General features: G+C 33.9%; 4 protein-coding genes across 9 annotated transcripts; 3 read left to right on the top strand and 1 right to left on the bottom strand.

The window, feature by feature from the left end:
* Positions 1-7: 7 nt before the first annotated feature.
* Positions 8-1,001, bottom strand: LOC130503488 (phylloplanin-like). Its single transcript, XM_056998106.1, has 3 exons — positions 885-1,001; positions 659-776; positions 8-294 (listed from the first exon to the last, which is right to left on the bottom strand). Exons 1-3 carry the CDS (start codon positions 999-1,001, stop codon positions 11-13), a joined length of 519 nt encoding a protein of 172 aa, XP_056854086.1. The 3' UTR covers positions 8-10.
* Positions 1,002-5,816: 4,815 nt separating this feature from the next.
* Positions 5,817-7,151, top strand: LOC130503487 (translationally-controlled tumor protein homolog). Its single transcript, XM_056998105.1, has 4 exons — positions 5,817-5,974; positions 6,315-6,388; positions 6,488-6,774; positions 6,860-7,151. The coding sequence occupies exons 1-4, from the start codon at positions 5,947-5,949 to the stop codon at positions 6,975-6,977; spliced, it is 507 nt and encodes a 168-aa protein (XP_056854085.1). The 5' UTR covers positions 5,817-5,946; the 3' UTR covers positions 6,978-7,151.
* Positions 7,152-11,495: 4,344 nt separating this feature from the next.
* On the top strand, positions 11,496-15,999 carry LOC130503484 (kinesin-like protein KIN-13A). 2 transcript variants are annotated; one of them, XM_056998098.1, is made up of 14 exons: positions 11,496-11,631; positions 11,717-11,770; positions 11,877-12,108; positions 12,303-12,527; positions 12,877-13,053; positions 13,159-13,260; positions 13,364-13,441; positions 13,601-13,682; positions 13,779-13,941; positions 14,050-14,379; positions 14,497-14,715; positions 14,793-15,339; positions 15,430-15,495; positions 15,588-15,999. In XM_056998098.1, the coding sequence occupies exons 3-14, from the start codon at positions 11,917-11,919 to the stop codon at positions 15,771-15,773; spliced, it is 2,367 nt and encodes a 788-aa protein (XP_056854078.1). In that variant the 5' UTR covers positions 11,496-11,631; positions 11,717-11,770; positions 11,877-11,916; the 3' UTR covers positions 15,774-15,999. The 2 variants fall into 2 exon arrangements, with proteins under 2 accessions (XP_056854078.1, XP_056854077.1); XM_056998097.1 differs by having other exon boundaries at positions 11,861-12,108.
* Positions 16,000-16,191: 192 nt separating this feature from the next.
* Positions 16,192-19,720, top strand: LOC130503486 (pentatricopeptide repeat-containing protein At3g16610-like). Of its 5 annotated transcripts, none has more exons than XM_056998101.1 (3): positions 16,193-18,374; positions 18,629-18,791; positions 18,996-19,720. In XM_056998101.1, the coding sequence occupies exon 1, from the start codon at positions 16,289-16,291 to the stop codon at positions 18,254-18,256; it is 1,968 nt and encodes a 655-aa protein (XP_056854081.1). In that variant the 5' UTR covers positions 16,193-16,288; the 3' UTR covers positions 18,257-18,374; positions 18,629-18,791; positions 18,996-19,720. The 5 variants fall into 5 exon arrangements, with proteins under 5 accessions (XP_056854083.1, XP_056854081.1, XP_056854080.1 ...); XM_056998100.1 differs by having other exon boundaries at positions 18,629-19,319; positions 19,397-19,720; XM_056998103.1 differs by having other exon boundaries at positions 16,192-18,328; positions 18,629-19,720.
* Positions 19,721-27,285: the final 7,565 nt, after the last annotated feature.

Genomic DNA, 27,285 nt, shown 5'->3' with positions numbered 1-27,285 from the left:
TTTGGAGTCACTAATTAGCGAGGGTAAAGCCAGTGGGGCGGAGGTTGGCGACGCGGAGGAGACCAGAGACGGTTTCTCCGACGAGGGCCAACGGTGATGAGAGGAGTTGGCCGGTAGGAAGTGCGGCGTTGCAGGTGGCGAGAGGGGTTGTGACTGCGACCTGACAATCGGAGAGGAGTTGAGAAAGCACAAGCTGTATTGGGTTTACAAGCATCGAGAATAATCCGGCACCGTTTGTAGTCGCCGTTGAAACGACGTTGTTCTGTCCTCCGCACTGGAGCTGAACGCCGGCATCTGTGCAATTTAAAACTAATGATTGTTGTGAACTGTAAAATTTATGAAATAACGTGAATAAGTGGTGGATTTATAGATCCGTACATGAATAAATATGTAACATATACAAATACCTTTAGGAATCAGTCGAAAATATATATTTCATATCGCATTTTCACAATACTGCTGAACTTACAGGCGTGTATAATTATACATATTTATTTTACACAAAACTTTAACATGTCGCTTTCTTATACCATTTGTAACAAAATCAGCCTCGCAATTTGTGTTGGTTTACGGAACCGGTACAAATATTGTTGCCTGGCCGTTATTAATTTCAAATGATTGATTCATATAGGTAACAGGAGAAGTCTGGAAAGCTTACTAACGAAAGCAGGAGCGGAGACATTGCCATTGGCAGAGCAACGAAGTACGCCTTGAATATTGATGAGACCTAAAATCCTCCAAGGACACCACCACCACCTCCACCACCAAGAAGCCCCCTAGGCCACCACCACCACCACCACCACAAGAAGGCCCCAAGACCCACCGTTACCAAGAAGGCCCCCTAGGCCACCCCACCAAGAAGGCCACCACCACCACCACCACACCACCACCGAGAAGGCACCTAGACCACCAAGCAGCTGAGCCTTAGCCATTGGAGACACCATCACGAGACACACGAAGATCAGTGAAAAGGTTATGCGTTTGTTCTTAAGCATTGTCATATGTTCTTGGAACAACTGTGTATGAAATTACAGAGTAGACAGTAAAGAAATGTTTTTCTTCTGTGTTGCTTTTGGTTTTGGATGTGATAAAGTGTCTTCCCATGCAGTTCTATTTATAGAACGAGTCGGTGATGATGTCACTGATGTTTTATTATGTAATTTTATCATATTTTAAGTGAAATACGTCCATAGGTTTCATAAACCAGAATCCTAAAATTTAGTTACAAGCTATGCACAAGCAATCAATTATTATTATCTTTTCCTAGACATTGTATTAGTTTATCATAGAATCCATGCATTTTTTAGTATTTTCAGGAATTAGAGATTAGAAGGGTTTAATTGAAAACTAACCGAGGTGATAATAGTACGATAATTAACTAATCGCATGAGTTCAATCATGCCATTCTCGGTAAGTTATAATATTTTGAAATTTAAAACTGCACAGGTCGTTTTTGCTTGCATTCAAACCATGCATGCGTGAGGTATATATTAGTTTCAAAACTCGACCTTATTGTATAACTTGTATTGAGAAATTCCTTATATGTATATATATATATATATATATATATAAGTAGTCGGACGAAAGGTATAACATGGTATAATCAATTATGATTATGAACTATACATCCCTATTTACTAATCAGCATCCAGACAGAAACTAGCATCATAAATAATTCAGTATCGTAATACAACTTGTTACTTCCACAATATATTAAAATAAATCTGGTGTTCAAACTTTTGCGAACGTACCAGAATTTTAAATCTCACAATCGGTAAGAAAAATATTTGATGGCATGAAGTTTCCTATTGTATGACAACAAAAGTTTATTATTGTGAGACTAGTGATTCGTCTGACTTGAGTTAGTGAAGTTTCTTCAATACTAAAAATATTTAATGGGATGAAGTTTCTTAACTACTAAATAGATCAACACAATAATAACAAAAGAATGTTTCCTATTGTATGACAACAAAAGTTTTTTAAAAACTTAATTGAGTGAAAAAATAAAGAAACAAAAAGAAAACTCATTCTCCTGCAAAAAAAAAAAATTTAACATGTCGATTGTTTTATTCCTTTTAATAACTAGTCAAGATATCGGAACCCACAAGGTAAAGAGACAGATCAAGAAAGAAAGACAGAATATTGGAATACAGTTTTGTCTTTAAGTGTATCCTAAAGTATTGGGTCAAGAAAGATATGGTGAGTTCAGTTTTGTCAAAGTTCGAAATCTAACCATTTGCATCATTGAGTGGTCTTAACTCCTAAACTCCAAATCATAGGAGGGCTCTCCTATAGATTTGGCTCTTTTTTTCCTGCTTAAATATTTTCTTATATATAAAAACAAATCAAACTTACACAAGTAGCTCTTGATATAATGAGATAAGGGAAAATCCACCACCCATCACTTCTGTTATATAGATTGGTCCACTGAACCTATTATTAATCTTCAACTTTGTGTTGGATCGCGCGTTTTATAGCCATAGCAAAAGAGTTATCACTTAAGAGGTAAATGTAAATGTATGTTAGCAGTGAATTCAACGTTAACTCCAGGGGACCAGGATAGATCCATCCAAGGGATTAGTCGTATATCAAGTTGCTTGCCCTCTTGGGCACGGTAAATGTTCAGAATAATCGTTTGATAGACACCACGAAACCGTAAGAAAGTCATTCTAGAGTATACTGATAGTAACCAAGAAACTCAAGTAGACAGTAACGATTAGACAAGAGTCTTGGAAACGTGAGGTTTTCATCAACATAGTACTGCAAGTATATTTTTGAACTTGTTCTCACGTGTCGCTGCTGGTTAAGTGCATTATGCATGGCTAGGATATTTCAGAGCGTTTGCTTCACATTCTTACGCTCGTCATAGCCTCCCTTGTAACTTTAGTTAATCAATTGTTCATCTTATATTCTTTCTCTTGTGAAATCATGCTCTTGTATATATATACATAAATATATACGATTTGGTATCTCTATTATTAAAACTGAAGTATCTTTTGGTAATGTTTGAAAACATCAAAACAAAATAAATGAAAATTATTTGGAAACATCAAATAGCAAATTAAGTATTTTCTTTTATTTACACATTTAGTCATTACATTTACAATAAATTAAGTACTTCATTTTTGTATTTTTATTTATTTACAAATTCTACCACTGCATTTAAAATCAATTTAAATTAAATAATTACAATGATTGTTGTTTTTTTATGGATAAAATAAAAATATAAACTGAAATATATAGTATATATTATATAAAACAATTTTAGATATAGTATTATCTTATTTAGTTTAGTCAAATATAAAAATTTCAAGAGTTCAGTTTTCAAGAAAACAAATATCATAAAAATTAATAATAACTCATAGAAAACTAATGCAAAAAATTAAAAATTTTAGTATGTTGTTTTATTTTAAAATAATTTAACAAAAAAACAATATGTTAATATCTGAACAGTATAGTTACATCAAATTACATGAAGTTATAAATTTTTTAATACATATTATGTACTAAAAAGTTATTACAAACACCTATATTATAAAATGATGTAATCTACTTTATAAGTAAATTACAAAACATAAATATATACGTGAGATGTTCTCTATAAAACAAGAGATTTATGAGTTTACGTTGAACACAAATTAAATCAAACATCAAGTTCTATTTCTGGGATAAATTACCAAACCAATTCGATAATGAAAGAATTGATTTAAACTTACCTTACCTTGCTGAAAGTTTATAAACGATTAGAATCTTGTTTCATAAATCTCAGAAGATTAAACTACTCTTTTATCTTTAATCATCTATCTTATTAAAAGAGAAGTACCCAATAAAAAATACCCATTAATTTTCAGTTTTATTTACAATGGCATGCCACTGAGAATTAACTAAGTTTCCTATTTTAATGCTTGTTTTTTTCAGTTTATTTAATGTGTTTTCCAAAATTATTGTTGTCTTTTCTGATTTAGATTCCTTAATTATTGTTGTCTTTTCTGATTAATAAATGTATTTTCCTAATTTGAATTTAAATAATAGATTTAAACATTTAATATTTTTTCTAATTTAAATAATAAATTTCCTTAATCATATATTAACCAAAATCGATTTCTCTATATATTTTGTATTAACTTATTAAATATTAAAATCACATAACATAATCAATTTATATAACATATAAATATAATATAAAATAATTTATTCATATATTATTAGTATAATGGTTTCAAAATATAAGTTCAATTAGTTATAAATATTAGATTTGTTTATATGATATACTGTGATATAACAGACAATTAAAATCATAAATATAATTATTTAACATAATAAATAAAAAAATATTTTTAAAAATGTAATATTAACAATAATGTTATAGAGTTTAATGTACATATATATATTATATCATTAGTACACAGAAAAAATTAAAGTGAAAAAATATTTATACAGTTACGGGTCGAATCTATAAATAAATAACAACAGCGCAAGATTATTTTCTTTAATAAATTTATTTTAATAGAAATTATAGTTCTAAATATGTTTATATATTTTATATTTTTATAAATTTATTTTATTTGTTTATAAGAGATGCTAAGATTTTAGAATTAAAAAAAAATATGACCCGCTTTTATATTATTTTAGTTAGAAAATTTAAATTATATATCTGAATATTTAATTAAATTTTTAATTTTAACTTTTTATTATTACTACCAAAATTTATTTTTAGTCTAAAATTTATGTTTAAAATATCGTAAATTCATCATTTAATATAAACAAAAAAACTAAAAATATAAAATAAACACCCGTCCGGTCGGACGGGTCAAGGTCTAGTTTAACTTATAAATCAAAGAATTAGTTCCCATAAACAACAAAAAAATTCCTGTGATCTTTCAAACTCATCTATGGCCATTAATTTCATATGATGCCTATCATAATTCATAAACATGGGATATATTTATTAATATTTATTGGAGAAATTCTTCATACTGAGATATGCCCTCGTCGACAATAATGGCTTCAACACTTTTGTAAAACTACAATTATGAATTACTTTATCTTGGATTCTTGGGGAAGAAACTGGTAAAAGCATCTTCCTCTGACTTGAGTTTGAGATAACTAGAGAGGTGTGTGCGAGAGAGAGACATCAGAAGCGTCTGATCTATTTGAAGGTCTGAAGCTGAGAGGATGAGTTTCAGGAGTTGCGTTCTCGTCTTCTTTCCACATCTTTATGGTCTTGTCTGCCTCACACGTTACCAGTCTTGAACCCGTCTGATCGTAACACGCTGCATATATACCAGCTTCACTCTCCAGCGAACCTACCAAAACGTAAATAATAAAACGACTCAGATTCCTACTTCATACTCGAGAGCTTCCTTAGTTCCCTATAAACTCAAGAAACAGTATGAGGTCTGCCTGTTGGAAACTATGACCTCACCACTCTTCCAAACCCCGAACCATAAGCTTCCATTATCACCTTCGATGATACAAGATTAAAACAAAACTAGAAAGGTGGAAACGTTCTCACCTGGAAGGCCAAGGGCATTGGATGGGAGCTATCTGCTCATTGTTATGGTCAGCCTTACGTATGGCAACTTGAATCTATCATTAACAAAACGTTTATGCTAATTCAAAAAGAGAGGGAAATTAATTTATCTGACCCAAAGATGGAATCGGATCCTTATTTACACGTTAACTAACTCTGGGATCCCCCACCCGTAAAGTGATCGGGGCGGTTAATATTTCAATCCTTTTTCAATAAAAAGAGAAGGGTAGAAAAGTAATTTTAATATCGCCTTTTATCTCTGAATCGGAAACCCTCGTTACGCTCGAGTATAAATAACGAAGTTACGTCCTATTGCTAATCCCCTCGTCGCTGCGTCTCTCTCCCGCAACCTTACAGATTCGTTTCTTTCCCCCATCGATCGGAGAGAGAGAGAATAATTCAATAAAGCGACCATGTTGGTGTACACTGATCTTCTCACCGGTAAGCTCAATCATTATTATTTTTTTAATTCATCTCGTCTATATCGAGCCAATCATTGATTTCGACTTGTTCTGCTTCCCTTTAGATCTGTGATCGCATATTAGCTTTAGATCAGCGATTTACAGCTGTAATGTGCATAGTTATTGATTTGACGATTCAGATTGGATTTAGATTAGGCTTCCTCGTCAATTTGTTAATTCTGTTAGTGATGGGCATAGTTACTGAATCTTATGGTTAGATCTGTGATTGATTATTGTTTATGATTGTCCTTCTTGTTCAGTGTTATATATTAGTGTGAATAACTGGATTGGTTTACTGAAGATGATTTGTTAACTTTCAGGTGATGAGCTTCTGTCTGACTCTTTCCCTTACAAGGAGATTGAGAATGGTATTCTCTGGGAAGTCGAAGGAAAGGTATGTGCCAACACTTTACTCCATATCCATCAAAGTTTCAATCCTTTTTGTAGTTTTTGAGTTCTCATTGGGTTTTATTGTTGTTATTATTATATCCAGTGGACAACCCAGGGATCTGTAGAGGTTAACATTGGTGCCAACCCCTCTGCCGAAGAAGGTGGTGAGGACGAGGGTGTTGACGACACTGTTCAGAAGGTTGTTGACATTGTCGACACCTTCAGGCTCCAGGAGCAACCTACCTACGACAAGAAGGGGTTCATCGCCTATATCAAGAAGTACATCAAGCTTTTGACCCCCAAGCTCAACGAGGAACAGCAAGCTGAGTTCAAGAAGGGTATTGAGGGAGCTACCAAGTTCTTGCTCCCCAAGCTCAAGGACTTCCAGTTGTAAGTCTCCCTTCCCGAATCGTATTTCCATTGCGGTATGGCAATTGATTGTAATGAAATCTCATTTATGGTTATGTATTTACAGCTTTGTTGGGGAGAGCATGCACGATGACAGCACTGTGGTCTTTGCTTACTACAAGGAGGGTGCTACTAACCCTACATTTTTGTACTTCGGACATGGTTTGAAGGAGGTCAAGTGCTAAGTGAGACAAGCTCTCGTTGGGGTACTGTGGTCGGTCGCAGCGACTCTATTTAAGTCTTATGTTTCGTTATATTGTTCTGTGTTTTTTCTTTACCTGATTACTTTTCTTTCTACTTCTCATCTCTGTTGCAAGATTCTTAAGTTATTAATCGGAAAACAATGGTTTTTAGTTGAATTTTGGTTCGTCCTTTACTTTTTATGGATTTTTAACACTAAAATCCATCAACTAAGTTTGTTTTGTGTAAAAATTCCCAAACTAAGTATTTAATAAAATAATTTCCAAACTAATTTTATTTAGTGAATTAAACCCTTTCAGGTCATAATTATCGGTACTACTGGTAAGTATTTAGTTTAGGGATTTTACATTAAGCAAACATAGTTGGGGGTTTTATCATTAAAATAAAAAATCCAAAATAATAACATTATCTAAAATTAGTAATTTTAATTTTCAAAATTAGCATTTTTAATTTATATAAATATGTGAGTTGATTTTTTTTTTTTTTAAATCAACACTATATATATATAAATTAAAAATGTAAAACCCCAAAAATAGAAAAAAACTATCTAAAACTTTACCTGTAATAAAAATTATCTAAAAAATTAAAATGTAAAAGACAAGAAAATATACCAAAAATTATATATTATCTAGTAACTTTAATTTTCAAATTAGCATTTTTAGTAATTTCTATAAATATATGAGTCTTGTTTGTTTTTTTTTTTTTTTTTTTTTTATCGGATGTCCCCGAAGGGACATGAGTCTTGTTTGTTTTTTAAAAAAATCAACATTATACATGTATAACTTTAATTATACATTTTTATTTATACATATATAATGTTGATTTAAAAAAAAATCAGACTCATATGTTTATAGAAATTTTTAAAAATGCTTATTTTGAAAATTAAGTTACTAGATAAGATATAATTTTTATTATATTTACTTGTTTCTTACATTTTTTTAATTTTTAGATATTTCTTTTATATTTATAGGTTTTTACATTTTTAATTTATACATATATAATGTTGATTTAAAAAAATATCAGACTTACATATCTATATAAATTTTTAAAAAATGCTAATTTTGAAAATTAAAGTTACTAATGTTTAGTAATGTTATTATATTTTGGATTTTTTTATTTTTATTTTTAATGGTAAAATCCCTCAACTATGTTTACTTATTGTAAAAATCCCTAAACTAAAAATTTACCGGTAGCACTGGTAATTATGACCTGAAAGGATTTAATTCATTAAATAAAATTAGTTTAGGGGTTATTTCGTTAAATACTTAGGGGTTTTTACCCAAAACAAACTTAGTTGAAGGGTTTTGGTGTTAAAAATCATACTTTTTACTATGCTTTTCTTAACTTGGGCTTTGTAAACTCATCGCGTAACTGTGACGCATTCTTGTCTTCTTCAAACATAAGCGTGCTGTCATCTCTGTATGTCTGCTTTCTTATGGCATATTCACATCACACGTGCATTCTTTCTGTGTTATCTTCTTGGGTTTAGCCTTTTAGGTTATGCATACGATCACTAATGTGGACTAATATTAAACTTCGATTGTTGATTGAACTTTTACAATCTGATTATTATTTTTTTTGTTAAAATCTACGAGTATTTCATCCATGCTTGATTTTGTTTTTTGTTTTTTTTTTTTTTTTTTTTTTTTGCTAAATTGTAAATATCATTGATGAAATGAATGTTTGGTTACAAAGTTAATTGGAACCACAATCTGCTTAACAGCTAATTTGATCCTAGAGGCCGCAAAAAAATTAAAAAACCCCTAGAATACAAAGAGATTGAATCCAAACTTCTAGCAAGAGAGAGCTTGGAAAACAATAAGCAAAGATCAAGCATAGCAACAATGCAAGCACCCTAAACAAAGCCTTCATTGCTGAAACTGAACGGATCAGAAGAAGCAAGAGGAACAGCCAGGGAGGGTCAGTCGAGAACTCACCGAAGTGACTCCGAGCAGGCATCGACGGAAGCGCCTGGCTTACGCCCCGGAGCTCCGCTGGAGGAGGACGCCGATCAACACACCTAGCTATCTCAACCGGGAGACAAAAGTTCAAGCCCGAGGCGATGCTGCTTACAAGGAAGCACAAGTTACGGTCAAGCGTAGACGGTACAAACAGGCTCCATCACCGTCCACACGACACAAAAGATGCAGCTAAGACCCCGAGGAACACTAAGTCAGAAAGTCGGAGCTTTGAAACAGAGAATGAAGCACAAAAGAAGGTTTGATTCTCCTTGAAAACATGCTTCCTAGCAAGCGGCAGAGCACTCCACCCAAAAGCAAGTGAGTCACCACATCGGATTGTCCTCAAACCCTAGCAGACGACATCGGCAGCAAGAAGGGAAGATCATCACACCACTGCAGGAAGTCATGGCTGTTGACACTTGAACTAACCGAGAAGAAGTCCCCGACGATACGCCTCAAAATCGTTTTTTCGACTTGGAACAAGTGAGGGGAACTTCTAACAAAGCAGCCGAAAGAGGAGACAAGGGATGACGGTGGAAGCAGCGAACTGGCCAGACCAGCGAAGGCAGCAAGGCTAGCTGTTCTGGCGAACCCTCCGGCGAGATCTGACCCAGATCCGCTCAAGGACAAACCCTAGATCTACAATCTTGACGACGCCGCCTTTCTGGATCCGATTAACCACGACCTCGCCAACTCTCCGCGGAGCTGAAGACGCCCTCAGACTCCGGTTTAATCGTCAGATCCGGCCGCAACCCGACGAAAACAGAGAAGATGAAGCAAGGAGGAAGCGGGTAAACGAAGCTAGGAAAGGAAGAGGCTGGACACGAGGGAGACTAGGGTGGTGACCGACGGGAAGAGACCCTACGCCGGTCACCGGAGCGGAAGCACAGTGGTTGTACCGAGGAGGAGATGAGCGGAGAGGGAGAGAAGAAAAGAGAGAAAAGACTCTCTCACCTCTCTCTAAAGGCCCGCGAGTAATCAAATTGTTTTTTTTTTTTTTTTTTTTTTTGATATTCCAGTTTACCTGTCAGAAAAATAACACTGGTTGTTGATATTCCAGTTTACCTGTCAGAAAAATAACACTGGTTGTTGATCAAAAATAGAAATTCGACCACTACCTGAGAAAATGTTGACAATGCGCTTTTTTAGCGTAAAATATTATGTTTTCTTGAAGCTGCGTTAGTAGCTCAACATGATTTGATGTATGTGTTTTTGTTTATGTGTAGTGTACTCTGTAGAAATGACAACCAAAATGCGTTGTTACGTATTGTGTCTCGAGTAAAAGGAAACGTGATTTGGTCGGGTTGACGTAGCTCCAAACTCTCTTTGCCTCTAATTGTATCCGAAGTCATTATCTTCTTTAGAGTTCCCTTGTTCCTTTCGCTTTCAAACAAATTATTTATTCACCTGGTCAATTGTTAATCTTAAAGGGTGAGGTACTCTTATCTAAAAGCTGCACAAAACAAGAGACCAGTTCTCTTAGAATGGAGAAAACAAAGAAAAAACTACTTTTGCGTACTACTTAAAACCAGAAATTCTTTAGATCGAAATGCTTTAGGATAAAGCAAAAGCTTTTTGATTCAAAAGAAAGTAAACCCACAAGCTTTGTTGTCCCACACTTCTCTACTTTTGAATATTCTTGTTCTCGTTCTCGTATATTATATTTCGATAATACAACACACAAACAAGTATCGATAGCCTTTAATACACACACATATGCATGATTCATCTAAACAATACAAAAAAATATATTCGAAATCAAAACTCAGAGTCGGACATCAATAATACAAAAGATCAAATGGGTCAACAAAATAAAATAAATATGGAAAACGATATAAGAATAATGATAATAACAATATTCAATCAAACCATGTACGAAGATTCCCAAAGTTGTGGCATTCATGTCGAGGAAAACTCATGTCATTTTCTTCAGACATATTCAAATTTCATATCTCCATTACTACAGTGGTCCAAATCAATACGATAGTAGTAGCATAGTGATATTCAAATTTCATATCTCTATTGAAAACTCATGTCATTTGTCATCTATAGATAGTACCATAGTATTACTATCTATGGTCCAAATCAATATCCTATCAGTTTATGCAATTTGGTCATATAAATATGACTCAACAATATAATTTTTGTTTTTGTTTTTGTTGTTGTTGTTTTGTTCAGTATATTATGACTGAGCTCAATGAAAAATAAACTGATAGATGACAAAGATTGATTTCAACACTATCGTAGAAACAAGAAAAACATATAAGACAGCATACTGAAAATACCCATGCCGTTTCACAGAAGATCGTGTGGACTTGTTTTCAAAAACGATGTGGACTAGATAGCACAATTTATAAAAAGTAGGATAAATCAGTAAATGTTCCTGAAGTTAAAGGATGTTCTAACTGTCACTTTTTTCAAAAAAAAAGTTCAAACGCTTCGACTTTTTTAAAAAAAAATTTAATTTAATATAATTTTAACTTGGTCATATAACACTTTGTCTAATCTTCTCCAACGCCTCTCTCTCTCTCCGCCTTCGAAGAAGAAAATTTTGAACAGAGCGTTCTCTCTCTCTCTGCGCATCGCTTAGGGTTCCAATCGGATCTGATTGTATTTTTGAAGAATCTTCAAATCGCAGATCTCTAATCCAATCGTCGCGTGTCTTCGTTTCCCTCTGGTAATCATCGCTTACATTTTACTTTTTTGTTAATTCGATCTTCGTCTCGGCTTCTCTGATGCAATTCAATCGGTGGAATTTTCAGATTCTAAGAAAGCGAATATCGAGTTCGCTGCTTTCATATTTGAATCTCCACATTGTGAGTGTTCCCTTCGATTTGAGGATCAGAGATTCTTCTATAGATTGAAATTTCGATTCTGATTTTGTGTTTATTTTTAATTTATTTTAGAGTTTGTTTCAATCAGATCTCCCAAGTTGGCTCCTCAAAGAAGATCGCAGCGCCACATGGGCGGCCATATGCAGCAGACCAACGCTGCTGCGGCCGCGACGGCGCTCTACGATGCGGGACCCGCTAACGACGCTGGAGATGCCGTCATGGCGAGGTGGCTCCAGTCCGCTGGATTGCAGCATCTGGGGTCTCCCGTTGCTGCTTCCTCAGGCAATGATCAGCGTCATCTTCCTAACCTTCTCATGCAGGTATTGTATCTATTCTCAAGGAGAGAGAGAGCTTGGGATGTGTTTTGACCATGTGAATGAGAAAAGTTAGTTTGTTAGTAGTTTCTCTTTCTGTTGGTCAGTCTCTTTGCTATAGGAACTTTTGTGGATGGCTCTTGTTTTTCACTTGTACCAATGGGAATTTGAAGCCTCCTTTGTGGTGTATTTGATATTAGGGTTATGGAGCGCAGAGTGCTGAAGAGAAGCAAAGACTGTTTAATTTAATGAGGAATCTTAATTTTAACGGGGAGTCGACTTCTGAATCCTATACACCAACTTATCAGGCATCAGCAGCAGCTATGCCTTCCTCGGAAGGATTTTTCTCCCCTGAGTTAAGAGGTGATTTTGGTGCTGGGTTGATGGATCTTCATGCAATGGATGATACAGAGCTCTTGTCTGAGGTACGTTTGGAATAAGAATTATGCCCATTGACCACAGATAATCGAAGAACAACAATGTTTTATTCATTGTCTGTTCTTGTGTTACATCCCGGTCGATAGTAGTGTAATTGTCAATCTCACGTTTTCATATTGTGTTCCACCTAATCCATTGGCTTCGTGCCCGTGCAATCTATCTGTTTGACAACTTTTGATTTTGACAATCGAAAGGAATGGGATTTACCGAGAGATGGCAGTTATAGTCTTGATTCATTGAAAAAGCTTCTGTATGAAGTTCTTAGAGGAAGAGTTTATCCATGTGAAAGTTATCAATTCATTGTTTTGTAATATGTCATTTTATTTCATTTTGCAGCATGTGATTACCGAACCTTTTGAGCCGTCACCTTTCATGCCTAGTGTGAATAAAGAATTTGAAGAAGATTTTAATTTGCCAGCTTATCGTCAACAACGGCAACAAGATGCTGAACCTTTGGGATCATTGCCTAAGAGCGAAAAAGAAAATACCAGTGTAGCCAAGATTAAAGTAGTGGTAAGGCGTTCGTTTAGCAGTAACTGTTACGTGCTTTTTTTTATAAGCAACGTTCATTATGACTAGGCTCATTTGGAACCTTTGTTTCTTGTCTTCACTCTCTAGGTAAGGAAAAGACCCCTAAATAAGAAAGAAATAGCTAGAAAGGAGGAGGATGTCGTGACCGTGTCTGATAATTCTTTGACTGTCCATGAGCCCAAGCTGAAGGTTTGTGTGTAGTCTTCGTTGAAGATAACAATGGCATCCATGATTCAGTACTTTACGATGTCATCTGATATTGAGAGAATCGAATCATATTTTGTTGGTGCAGGTGGATTTGACAGCTTATGTGGAAAATCATGAGTTTTGCTTTGATGCTGTTCTAGATGAGGATGTTTCAAATGATGAGGTAATTTAATAATTCATACGTGTTGGAGTCATAGCAAATTCTAGCAGGAGTGCATGATGCAACCTTGAGCTGTGACAGATTTATGAATGGATACATTAAGCTTTGTAGATTTTTGAAAGCTTTACTCTGCTTTGATGCTGTTTGTTTTTCCTTGAACAGGTGTATCGGGCCACTATTGAGCCGATAATACCCATTATTTTCCAAAGAACAAAGGCTACATGTTTTGCATATGGTCAAACAGGTATGCAATGGCAGTAAAGTTCATTCGAAAATATTAGATGGTAACATTTCTTCTTGATTTCATTTCATGGCCCTGATGATGTTTTGCTTTATTCAGGTAGTGGTAAGACATACACAATGAAACCACTACCCATACGAGCTGTTGAAGATCTAATGAGGTTGTTGCGTCAACCAGTATATAGCAATCAGAGGTTTAAATTGTGGCTCAGCTATTTTGAGATATATGGTGGAAAGCTGTTCGATCTTCTCAGTGAGAGAAAGTTAGTGTTCTTTCTCTTTCTTATCTCTTCCTAAGTCATAATTTTAGATGTCCACAATGGCAAATGCAAGTTTTGAGTTGTCTAAATCATTCAGTTATTGTCGAGCAGGAAACTTTGCATGCGAGAAGATGGTAGACAACAAGTTTGCATTGTTGGCCTGCAAGAGTATGAAGTTTCAGATGTTCAAATTGTAAAAGACTTCATCGAGAAAGGAAATGCTGAAAGGAGCACTGGGTCTACTGGAGCAAATGAGGAATCTTCTAGATCACATGCTATCTTACAGCTTGTTGTAAAGAAGCATGTTGAGGTAAAAGAAACTAGACGCAAAAACAATGATGCGAAGGAATTGCCTGGGAAAGTTGTTGGGAAGATTTCTTTCATTGACCTTGCTGGCAGTGAAAGAGGTGCAGACACCACAGACAATGACCGCCAGACAAGGTAAGGATGCTCTTTTCTATGCCTCTTTTTGGACTTGTGGGTTTGATGGGGTGGCACTATGTTACTTTAGGACCACCACTCTCTTGATATTTAGTTTTCACGGTTGATTTTGCTTAGGATTGAAGGAGCGGAAATCAATAAGAGTCTCTTGGCTCTCAAGGAATGTATACGTGCACTGGACAATGATCAGCTACATATACCATTCCGTGGAAGCAAACTAACTGAAGTGCTCCGTGACTCATTTGTTGGAAACTCAAGAACGGTGATGATCTCTTGCATCTCTCCGAGTGTAGGATCGTGTGAACATACCCTCAATACACTAAGATATGCTGATCGGTATGTTTTGTACAAACTCTAAACTAATTCTCAGTTTCAGCTCTTCTTAACTTGTTTGTTATTTACGAAATAAACAGAGTCAAAAGTCTATCGAAAAGTGGGAACAGCAAGAAAGATCAAACTGCCAATTCAATGCCTCCGGTTAACAAGGAAGCTTTGTTGGGATCAAACGATGTAGAAGATATCTTTGAGCCTCCACAGGAAGTGAATGTACAGGAAACAGGGAGGAGGATCGAGAAGGAAAGCTACACTACTTCGAGTACTGACTTCAGACAACCTACAAGTTTTAGAGAGGAAAGTGGAATCCCATCAATCTCAATGGACAAGGGGAGATCAGAGACGAACAACAATTCTTTTGGTGGCTCAGCTAGCCAGAGAAACCAGTTTTCTTCGTATCCCCAAGAGACTTCAGACCGTGAAGAGAAAGTGAAGAAAGTGTCACCACCTCGTGGGAAAGGGTTGCGTGAAGAAAAGCAAGACAGACCACAAAACTTGTCTAAAAGAGATGTCAGGTCATCGGATATACCTACCTTGACAAACTATAGACAGAACACAAGCGAAACTGCTTCAAGGCAGTATGAAACTGATACTTCGCTTGATGAAAACATTGACGCACTGCTGGAGGTAAACATACTCACACTTAACCTTTGAAGTTGGTTTGCAAGCAATTATAGAAAACTTAATACTAATAGTTATGATAACGACCCGGTTCAGGAAGAAGAAGCTCTGATAGCAGCACACAGAAAAGAAATAGAGGATACAATGGAGATTGTTCGCGAGGTAAGTTAAACTTTACTAAATGACTAAGCAATTGTAGAGATTATTATCGCTTTGTTAAAATTTTGTTTTGTTTGTTTCATTATCGTAATCAGGAAATGAAGCTTCTAGCGGAGGTGGACCAACCAGGAAGCATGATAGAAAACTATGTAACGCAACTGAGTTTTGTCTTGTCACGGAAAGCAGCGGGGCTTGTCAGTCTCCAAGCGAGGCTAGCTCGGTTCCAACACCGTCTCAAGGAACAAGAGATACTGAGCCGTAAGAGAGTTCCTCCCCGGTAGAAGGAAAGGAAACTAAAGAACGACTTGTGTGTGTGTGTGTGGTGTTGTCAAGTGTGAAAGTTTGCTTGGGACGCAGTGAAGAAAAAGAAGAGAGTGAAATTTTAGTTTCAGTTTCAGTCAAAGGAGAAAAGTGGTGATCTCTTCTTAAAATCGTGATTGTGAATTTGAAAATTTATTTCATTTCATTTCTTAAATCTATTATAAATTTATACCTTTGTGTTTCTTATTTTTCCCTAACTATCCTTTCAGAAAAATGGGTCTAACAATAGTATTGTTTTTCTATTATAAATCAGTTATGTAAAAATATAAAATATTAATTAATTTAGATTTTTGGGACGAAATTAAATATTAGCGGCTGGCAGATACGTTAAGTCCAAATATAAACCCAAAAGTAGTGAAATGTGATTGAACTATAACCGAATATAACCGGAGAAAACCAAGAAATTGGTTGAAGTAGTTGATTTTGCAACGGGAAAGTGATCGATGCACCTGAAACTTCAAAATACATTCCTCCGATGTATCTAAGCCTTCTCGACTCATGTATTCGATCACAGAATCTAATCCTAGGCCAAATCATTCACCAGCACCTTCTCAAACGCTCCCTCACGCTCACTTCCCCTACTGTGCTCGTCAAACTAACGCGCCTCTACGCCTCATGCAACGAAGTGAAACTCGCACGCCACGCGTTCGACGAAATTCCTCACCCAAGAACCAACCCTATCCCGTGGGACGTGATGATCAGATCCTACGCGTCGAACGATCACCCGGAAAAGGCGTTGGATTTGTTTTACGAGATGCTGAGTTACGGCGTTAGAGCCACCAAGTATACGTACCCTTTTGCCCTGAAGGCGTGTGCTGGTCTGCGAGCGGTTGAAGATGGTAAGATGATACATACCCATGCGAAAGGTAGTGGCTTTAGTGCTGATTTGTATGTGTGTACTGCGCTGGTTGATTTCTATGCTAAATGTGGGGAACTCGATATGGCATTCCAGGTGTTCGACGAAATGCGGGAGAGAGATGTTGTTGCTTGGAACGCTATGGTTTCTGGGTTTTCATTACATTGCGGGTTAGCTGATGTCGTTTCATTGTTTAAGGATATGCGTAGGAGAGATGGGCTGAGGCCTAATCTATCCACCATCGTTGGGATGTTTCCTGCGTTAGGAAGGTCTGGTGGTGCTTTGAGGGAAGGGAAGTCAGTTCATGCGTACTGTGTACGAATGGGTTTTAGTGATGATGTTGTTTTCAAGACGGGGATCTTGGATGTATATTCGAAAAGCAAGTGCTTTGTCTATGCGAGGAGAGTTTTTGATTCAGGATGTTTGAAGAATGAGGTAACATGGAGTGCTATGATTGGAGGCTACATAGAAAATGAGATGATGATGGAAGCTGGAGGATTGTTTCTGCAGATGTTGGATGATAGAGATGTGGGACTTGTGACGCCGGTGGCCATTGGGCTTATTCTGATGGGTTGTGCGAGGTTTGGAGATGTGAATGGAGGGAGATGCGTGCATTGTTACGCGGTTAAAGCAGGGTTCATCTCGGACCTGACCGTTGTTAACACTGTGATTTCGTTTTACGCCAGGTATGGAAGCTTATGTGATGCGTTTAGGCAGTTTAGTGAGATTGGCTTGAAAGATGTTGTTTCATATAATTCTCTAATCTCTGGCTGTGTGGAGAACTGTTGCGCAGAAGAGAGTTTGAGTCTGTTTCATGATATGAAATGTTCTGGAGTTCGTCCAGATATAACAACGTTGCTTGCTGTTTTGAGCGCTTGCTCGCACTTGGCTGCTTTGAGACACGGTTTCAGCTGTCACGGGTATTGCGTTGTTCATGGCTATGCTGTTAATACAACCATTTGTAACGCATTGATGGATATGTACACAAAGTGCGGGAAACTTGATGTCGCCAAGAGAGTTTTCGACACGATGCATAAGCGGGATACAGTTTCGTGGAACACAATGATGTTTGGATTTGGAAATCATGGCCTTGGCAAAGAAGCTCTTTCTCTGTTCGATAGTATGCAGGACACATGTGTGAACCCAGACGATGTGACTTTTCTTGCTCTTTTGTCTGCTTGTAGCCATTCAGGACTTGTGGATGAAGGGAGACAAGTGTTCAACTCTCTGACTTGCGGAGGTTTTAACGTCACCCCAAGGATAGACCACTATAATTGCATGGCTGATCTCCTAGCTCGTGGCGGATACTTGGATGAAGCTTATGATCTTGTCAACAAGATGCCGTTTGAGCCAGACATTAATGTGTTGGGTACACTTCTCTCTTCTTGTTTGACGTACAAGAATGTGGAGCTGGGGGATAAAGTGTCGACAAAGATGCACAGTCTTGGAGGAACGACAGGAAGCTTTACTCTTCTATCCAACACCTATTCAGCTGTTGAGAGATGGGAAGATGCAGAGGATATAAGAAAGAAACAAAAGAAAACAGGGCTTCACAAGGTCCCGGGCTATAGCTGGGTTGATGTTTGACTGATAGATTGGTTTGAGTATTAGTGGAAGTCAGGCACTGTCGCTGTTCAGCTGAAGGAGACATTCTTTCAGGTGACATTAATAAAGAGAAGCTCGACAAGATGAAGTCATAGAGCAGGTATCGGATTTGCATGTGTTTTTAGTTAACTGTAATCATCTCTTGCCATGGTTCGGAGATGATAGTAGACAGAATCATACTACTAAGGAGAGGTATAAAACTATTTATAATGAACTCATATTGTTTAAATACAGAAGATTAGATGGTTAGTAACAAGAGACAGAGCTGTAAAAGAATTCAACAATGAGCCAGACATAAGTGGTGAGTTCCTCTCTAAGCGAACTAACTAATGCAAGGTTCTTATATCGTAACAGGTGCAGCTGATGCTGATATCACTTAAAGATGGAAACCTCGGATTGTATATGGTAGCTGCATGTCATGTGATTCTAATGGTTTTTTGGTGGGATCCAACAACCGAAGATCAAGTTATTGATTGAGCTCATTGTATTGGACAAACACCGACAGTTACTGTAACTCGTATTGCTTCTCCTCCATCCATTCATCTTCTTTCAGTCTCTCTAACTCATTTTTATTCGCTTCATTCGTCTTCTCCGGTTTGTTCCTTTCCAAATTCACTAAATGAAGCAAAGCCTTACGGTGACATATCAAGATAATGGCAAGAAATGTGGATTGTTGTCAAAAATTTGTATAATAGACTCTTCTTCGTCTGATTTGTTTTAGATTGCTTAAGGATGGTTGAGCAAGGAGTGTAAGAAAAACCGGATTTAGTATCCGTGGGATCTTGTGTTCTGGTCACTCTCCTTGCGAGAAGGATCTTTACATCATGAATCTAGGTGAAGCAGAGCTGTGCTAGCGACCTACAACGGTACTAGGAAGCTGCAAGCGGTTCAGGTCACAGAGGATCACACTGTCGATAACGAAATCGAAGTAGCTAGGCTCTTGAGTGAACATTTTGATGATCCCAAGATCGTTATTGTTGGAAAAATCAAAGTAAAGCTTAAGTTACTCGTGCTCTAGGAGTTGGTTAATTACTTGAAGAAGAAGGTAGTGTTATCATGGTGATTTGATAGTATCATCATAGCTTTTGTCTCACAGTTACTTTGTTTAATGGGAGTGCTCAGGGTTCGTAACCATTTGAGCCCACCTTACGTTTCAGTGGAACCATCAGTGAGTGTTCACACAAGATAACGAAGTCAGATCGATTTGTTATAGTTGCAAGCGATGGTTAGTTCGATTTCTGCAGCAACAAGGAAGCGATCAAGCTCGGGGATGGCTTCATTTCTTCTATCTACAATTTTAGATACCCTTGCATGGTTTTGTTCGATAACGCTGCTGCTTTTTAGTTTGTCTAAGCCCCTGATTGTATTTTTTTGGCCTTGGCTTATTACCTGGTTTGAAATAGACATAACTGGTTCTGTTAATTGATTAAGTACTGCTGGGCTTAACTTGTAGCGTGTTTGTTTCAAATTTCCATATTACATAATATAAGGCGGGAGTATTTTAACTTCAAAAATGTAAGAATTTTTTTTTCTATAGAAATAAACAGCGTAAAAGTATCACTAATGGATCAGAGTATGATAAATTGAAATGTTTTTTTCTTCTTAGGTTTTACCAGTTTGTTATGAAGATCTTGAGCTACATGTCAGAGATAAGATATCAGTAAAGGTTTTAATACAAAGACCAAGAGGAATCAAATTCTCTCGTGATCCACATGGACAACAACTATTCTCTTTATGACCCCATGTTTATTTTATTTTATTTTTTATTTAAATCTAATTCAAAAATAGATAAAATAACTAAATAACCTAAAGATTTCAAGATATTTACGCATGCATGCCATTCCTATCCTACCCAGAATCCGACCCATAGTTTGACCCATAACCCGACCCGATATTTAACCCTAATTCTTCTTCTTCCTTTTCCCCTTTCTTTTCTTTCACTTCTTTACTTTGAAATAAAATCAAAAAAATTCTTAATAATTTACTGATTTTCTCTTTTCTATCTCAAATCAATCAACCCATAATCATATTTAATCAATTTTATCTTATTCAAGATCAAATTTCATCTTTTATGTATGAAGTCATGATAAAGAAGAACGCAGAGTAATACTAGTACCACTAGTACAACTCTAACTAGTGCAACTAGTACAACTATAACTAGTACAACTAGTAAAACTCAAACTAATACAACTAGATCAACTACAACTGGTATAACTGGTACAACTAAAACTAGTATGACTGGAACAACTAGAACACATAAAAGATATTAATATGAATAGTTTGATTTTTGTTTTCAGCATATGAATGATGCTATCAATAGAATGATGTAGAACCAATGAGATATGTTGGTCTAATCTTTCCTCACTTGCATTTGTCAAATTACATAAATAGTTTTTTCAAAAATATTTGATTTGGATAATGATTTATTTACAAGTTGTATTAGTTATACAAGTTGTAACATTTCCGAAAAAATGCATCTTCATCTTTTTGCTCCTAAAATCCAAAAAGTTGATGCGGAGCCGGAAAAGTTGCAGGAAAAGAACATTAAAAAAGAGTATACTGCAAAAATGATGTAAAATCATTATAAATTTGAAAAAGATGCATAAGCATTCATGTTTGGTGACTGCACTACGACAATAATAATCCAAGTGGTACAACTAGTTTAGATACGAAAATAGTATTATTAGTTTAATTGTGTTAGCACTTGAGTTGTGTTGTTTTAACATTGAGTGTTAATTTTCTCTTCTCAATATTAATTTTCTTATATAGATATGAAATAAGATAAAAGATAGACCAATTATCCCTTCTACATTATTTGTGAAGTGATTTTAACAAATGTCAATCCTACAATCAGTTTCACAAATTTAATATGACATGATATATTAGAAATGATGATGTGCCATATGACTAAATGTGACATGTAAAATTACATTTAATGATTATTAATATTTTTGGTAACCTTTTAGAATATGTTAATAGATTATACATCATCATTAATGTAAATATATTCAAATATAATATTAAATAATATAATAATAAATAAATTAATATTTTATAAATTTCGAAATATTTTATTTCTATTTTAGTAATTATTTAATTTTATTACTAAAAATAATTTTAATTTTTCAAAAATATAATTATTTAATCGTAATATTATTAGTTTCTTTTATAATATACAAATTTTAGAAATATTGTTTAGTTGTATTTTTGATAATTGAACAACTTGTATTTCAATTTTATTTATTAATTTTATACAAGTTGATTTAATATATTTTATCCAAAATAAAAAGATAACAAATCTATCTAAATTATAATTTTAAATATCTATATATATATTCTTAAATATCTATATATATATTCTTAAATTTTATTTATTAATTTTATACAAGTTGATTTAATATATTTTACACCATTTTAATACAAGTTTTACTAGTAATATAATTTTGAATAAAATGGTAAAACTTCAATAGTTAGGATGTACCATTCTAAGGATCTTCCAACTTGTCTAGTCCGTGGTTAAATATAATTTTAAATTTTTTTAATTGAAGAAGTTATATCAACTAAAACATAACAAACCTAAAAAAACATAACAAATTTATTAACAAGTAGTTGTACCAGTATTTTAGTTGTACAATATAATACATAGTTGTACAAAAATTTGAGTTATACAAGTTTATTCATAGTTGTATTTTTGTAGAGAATTTGAATTGTGTAGTTGTACCACATTAAAAATATATATATCTCAGTTGTACAGCCTTTGAATTCTTAAATGCATAGAACCACATACAAAGGAATCATTAGTTTTGCTAAAATATATTATGTGTAAGTTTTCCAAAAATATAGTGAACAAACTAGTCAACAAACCTTTAAAGTATAAAGTAGATTAAGGAAACTTATGTGACTGTCTAATAATTGCAAAAAAAAGGTAAAACTTCAAATAATTAGGATGAACCATTCTAAGGACATTCCAACTTGTATATTCTGTTGTTATTTAATTATAGAAAGCCAAATGAAATTTTAAAATGTTATATTTGAAGAAATTTTACCAGTTGTACCAGTATTTCATTCCTCGTGTATATAATGTAGTTGTACTAGTTGCCCTAGTATTACATCATATAGTTATAATAGTTGTACTAATATTTTAGTTGTACAATCTAATACATAGTTGTACTAGAATTTGAATTGTACAAATTTGTTCATAGTTGTATTTTGGTAGATAATTTGAATTATATAGTTGTACAACATTAAAAATATATATACCTCAGTTGTACAATCTTTCAATTCTTAAATGCATATAATTACATACAAAGGAATCATTAGTTTTGCTAAAATATATTATGTGTAAGTTTTCGAAAAATATAGTGAACAAACTAGCAAACAAACTTTTAAAGTATAAGGTAGATCAAAGAAACTTATGTGATTGTCTAATAATTGCAAAAAAAATTGGTAAAACTTCACATACTATGAAATCATTAATTTTGTTAAAATATATTTGGTGTATGTTCTCCAAAAATTTAGTGAACAAACAAATAAACAAACATTTAAAGTATAAGGTAGATCATGGAAACTTATGTGATTGTGTAATAACTATGGAAATTTTGGTTAAACTTCAAATAATTAGCATGGACCATTCTAAGGACATTTTAACTTGTCTATTCTGCAGTTGTTTTCATGTGGAAAGCCAAATGAAATTAAAAGAAAAATTGACGAAGTTGTATCAGTATTTTATATCTGGTATATATAAAAGAGTTGTACTAGTATTACAATATCATAACTAAATTGAAAAATTTAGTTGCACCACATAAGAAGTAAATATATCTCAATTGTACTAGTTATATATGTTAACATAATTGCTATCACATATTATTAAATCATTATATTTTTTTTAAATACATTTGGTGTATGTTTTCCAAAAATATGGTGAACAAACAAATAAACAAATTGTTAAAGTGTAATATATATGATATTTAGTGTTTAATGGTTTTTAATATATTTTTCTTAATCATATTAGTGTTTTGAGTTGCATTTAGGTGTTTAAATTACTATATATATATATATATTTGTGTGCATTAGGGGCTGGATTGCACTATTAAGAAGTTTGGGGCGAAAATCAAAGGTTAAATTCACATTATTGAAGTCTGGGGTCAAAAACAATGGTAACGAAAGACAAGGGACCACTCTGCAATTAATAGTAGGAGGTCTTGAATATGAGATTGAAAGATCTGGAGCTGATTTAATGGACTTTTCTGCATTTTCGAAAGGTTTGAGGTCAAAACGTAATTAACTGAAATGTGAAGGATCAGATGTGCAAATACTCCAAAACCCACCATTGCTGCTTGTGGTTGAGCTCTCACTGCAATGACGAGATCTGATGGTTACGACAGCGAAGTGTTGACGACGAATTGAGCTTGGTTTTGGTTCGGTGGTTCCGGTTCAGAGGAGGCGTAGATGATTGGCACCGTTAGAGGAAGGCAGAGACGATGAAGCAAGGCGATGCTATGAAGGTTAAACGTGGCGGAGCTGAGCATTACAGATGTAGAAAGACGTTGATTCATGGTTAGGATACATTGTGGTGGGTAGACACATAACATAGATGACCGCCATAGATTTGATTGAGGTGAGGCGTGATGATGCCGACGACTAAAGCAGTTTTTTAAAAAATATTTTGTTTGTAATTTTTTGTTTTGATTTGTTTTAATTTTATTTTTTATTTATTTCTTTAAGGTTATAAATGTAAATTATATGTTATGGGGTCACACATAATTATTTAGGTTGTAAGAGAATAAAGATTATGGGTTATGTGTCATATGAGAATAATGTCCGACCAAGAGACCCACACTAAAAAAATTCCATATGCTAGTTACATAATCATATGCATCAAGAAATAATTTCAATAAGTTTACTATTTACCTTATATCATTTTTATTGGTTAAAAAGAAAAAAACTCATAGAATTTTAATTAAAGAGCATTTCTTCAAATATATTTGAGACCTTAAAGTATATATGATCAATAATTTGAATGATCAAATTAAAACACTAGTATAAAATAATATAAATGAAAAATGTCAAAAAAATATAATATAAATGGAAAATCTAACAATGTAATATAAAACATTATCATCAAACCTTCAAATCATCCTACTATAACCTAACCATGATCAAACGAAATATTAGATCCTAAAAATCATGACTTGTAAAGAAATAGCATAAATATATAAAATAGTACATTAATAAAAAAAGTTTAAAAAAATCATGATGATTCAGTCTCTAGAATAGCATAAGAAGATTAAGAGTTTTTAATAATGAAACTTCTCACTTAAATATGAATCATAAAACAGTCTCTCTATTGAAAATTGGATGAAAAATCTTTAATTTTAACTTCGTTAAGATTTATCATTTTTCATCTAAAATATTGTTGCAGAGGGTAATATACGTTAACGGTTTGTAATTTGATGATTTATATTGTCGAAAACTTAGTTGATGAGTTTTCTTCCAATTCAAAAATAGTTAAGGGGGTTTATCACTAAAAATCATTAAATGTTTTAAAATTTTATTTACACTATTATAATCAATTTAAAACTCTTAGAACTTAAAAGACAAAAATTGAACATACATAATATGATTCCCTTACTTCCATAAAGAAAAAACAAAGACATATTTAAATACAAGACTAGAGTTAAGAAAATTGTACATATATGCTAATTAGCTATAGTAGAGATTGATAGAGCGAGAATTCTTAGAAGATATGTCTTCATCCTCCTCTTCTCCTGACATGTCAACACTGTTAAAGGGTGGTAGGAAATGATCTCCAAGCTTTGCAGCATGTAATATGTAAGAACAACAGAGGAAATAGAAGAACTTTGTGTCTATTTTTATGAAAAGTTGTTTGAATTGGTGATGATGATCTTCTCTACCACTAGAAAGAATAATTTATATCAACTTTGGTAGTATTTGGAAAATAGAATGCAATTGTTCTGGTATGTATCTTGCTATATTTTAGATACATTAGACATTATATGCAACTTCGAGAACAAACACAAAAATGAGTCTTGATATTCGCATTACTATGTTTATATATATTTATATTGAAATAAAGAGAGATAAATATTTGTTTAATGCTTTCGTTACTTAAATAAAGGTTATAATATTCACGTTAGTAGAAACCTTGTCATTAGCATTAAATTCTAGTACAACTGTGTGAGTGCCACTGAGCTATTAGCGATAGTTGTAGATGCAGAAAATATTATTGTGCACAGCGGAAGCAATGTAATCATGCAATGCAAAGTGGTTGGTGTGATATTACATAGTGTTCATATTCAAAATTGTAGAGTTCATATTGGATAAGTTATAACTGAATATCTTGTATATATGTTTTGTGTTTACGGTTTACTTTACTATTTTATTTCTCTTGACTTTAATTTATTGTCTTTACAATGCAGTTTGGTGAATCCAACCTTTGTGGTCATACATTTTATGTCATCTAGCGTTGAAGAGAGTGATCAACACTCTGGATTTGGTTGGTTGGAATTAACATGTCGGTACATGGTTGAATGTAGTGTTAGTCATTGAAGAATCTTTTTTGAGAGAATCAAGTTGTTGTCTGGGGTCAATAATAGTATGAAAACTTCTCACATACTTCTTGCAATAGACAACATTCTAATAGGAAATGACGAGACATGTACTGAAAATCTTGTTTAATTAATCTCTTATATGTAAACTTGTAAAACCAGACTTTTTATGCAATTCTTTTATGTGATGAAAAACGGTTTGATTTCAGATACTTAGTTTCTATGAGAAACTCTCTTAATTACACCCTTTAATTAATTGTTCACAGTCATATCATTTTTATTGATTAAAAGGGAAAAACTATAAAAAAATAATTCAAGATAATTTTCTCAAACACAATTGAGACCTTAAAGTTCATATGATCTAGAATTTGAATGGTCAAATTAAAAACTAGCATAAAATACTGTAAGTGAAAGATCTAACAAAATGTAACATAATCATTATCATCAAGTATTCAAATCATCCTACTATAACTTGACTATGACCAAACTAAATATTAGGACTAAAACATCATTAAATATAGAAATAGGCATTAACATAATAAAATAGATAATAACATAAAAAAAGAGAGATGATGAAGAAACAATCACTATAGTAGCATACGAGGATTAAAATGAATCCAAACACATCAAAATAATAGATTAGATCTTAAAAAACATAAATTGGGCAAAAATAATATGTTTCCACTACTTCGAGAAGAAAATATGAAGTAACATTTATCCATGTGGTGAGACACAATTCATCTATCAAGCACAAGGCTAGAGTTAAGAAGACTGTCTACGAACATGATTTGGCTATATTAGATGTTTATAGCAATGCATTCTTCAAATATATGTCTCCACTATATTTTGTAAACATTCCACTCTATGAAGAAACCTATGACAATCATGACATCAATCAAGATTTCATACGCTTGGAATATTTGCTGGTAACTATCCTAACCAAACCATTTAGTTCCTTGAAAAACTATATTCTTGGAACATATGCATAAGATAAGTGTTTTGAAATTGAAAAGTCTTTATCATCTCATTGAGCTCATAAAGAGATGTTGTATTTAATATTTTGATGCTAGATATACAATATGGGAGAAGTTGCAGTCATTCACTTTAAATCCACCAAAAAACAATGGTTGAATATTGGAATGTTATAATAATTTATTCTCCAAATATAAAAATCTCATAATTGGAGTAACTAGTTTGGTTTCTATTCTAAATTTGTAAGTTGTTATAGTTACAAGCATAACATTTAAAAGGTTTTTAATAATAAAACCCTTCATCTAAAGGGTTTCCTTGATGTTTTGGAGTCTACATGTCACAAAAGTGTATGCAACATCATAGTCATAATCATCATGGATCCAACATCATACTTAGAATTTGACAGCAATACTTTCAGTTTTGTCATGTATGTGTATAAGTAGTTATCGAAAAGATTGATAGTAAATATAC

The sequence above is a fragment of the Raphanus sativus genome, unplaced genomic scaffold (assembly GCF_000801105.2).
Source record: "Raphanus sativus cultivar WK10039 unplaced genomic scaffold, ASM80110v3 Scaffold0977, whole genome shotgun sequence".
NCBI classification, from domain to species: Eukaryota; Viridiplantae; Streptophyta; class Magnoliopsida; order Brassicales; family Brassicaceae; genus Raphanus; species Raphanus sativus.
The sequence above is the reverse complement of the archived record's forward strand: the minus strand, read 5'-3'. Positions and strand labels throughout refer to the sequence as shown.

What these genes read in the sequence shown, in the direction of transcription:
- LOC130503484 (XM_056998098.1), top strand. Translation starts at nt 11,917, where the DNA reads ATGGGCGGCCATATGCAGCAGACCAACGCTGCTGCGGCCGCGACGGCG. An exon ending in TAGCCAAGATTAAAGTAGTG is followed by an intron (nt 13,054 to 13,158) that starts GTAAGGCGTTCG and finishes TTCACTCTCTAG; the next exon opens with GTAAGGAAAAGACCCCTAAA. An exon ending in TTTTGCATATGGTCAAACAG is followed by an intron (nt 13,683 to 13,778) that starts GTATGCAATGGC and finishes TGCTTTATTCAG; the next exon opens with GTAGTGGTAAGACATACACA.
- LOC130503488 (XM_056998106.1), bottom strand. Translation starts at nt 1,001, where the DNA reads ATGACAATGCTTAAGAACAAACGCATAACCTTTTCACTGATCTTCGTG. An exon ending in TAGGTGCCTTCTCGGTGGTG is followed by an intron (nt 777 to 884) that starts GTGTGGTGGTGG and finishes GTGGTGGCCTAG; the next exon opens with GGGGCTTCTTGGTGGTGGAG. An exon ending in CTCCGCTCCTGCTTTCGTTA is followed by an intron (nt 295 to 658) that starts GTAAGCTTTCCA and finishes TAAATTGCACAG; the next exon opens with ATGCCGGCGTTCAGCTCCAG.
- LOC130503487 (XM_056998105.1), top strand. Translation starts at nt 5,947, where the DNA reads ATGTTGGTGTACACTGATCTTCTCACCG. An exon ending in TCTGGGAAGTCGAAGGAAAG is followed by an intron (nt 6,389 to 6,487) that starts GTATGTGCCAAC and finishes TATTATATCCAG; the next exon opens with TGGACAACCCAGGGATCTGT. An exon ending in AAGCTCAAGGACTTCCAGTT is followed by an intron (nt 6,775 to 6,859) that starts GTAAGTCTCCCT and finishes ATGTATTTACAG; the next exon opens with CTTTGTTGGGGAGAGCATGC.
- LOC130503486 (XM_056998103.1), top strand. Translation starts at nt 16,289, where the DNA reads ATGTATCTAAGCCTTCTCGACTCATGTATTCGATCACAGAATCTAATC.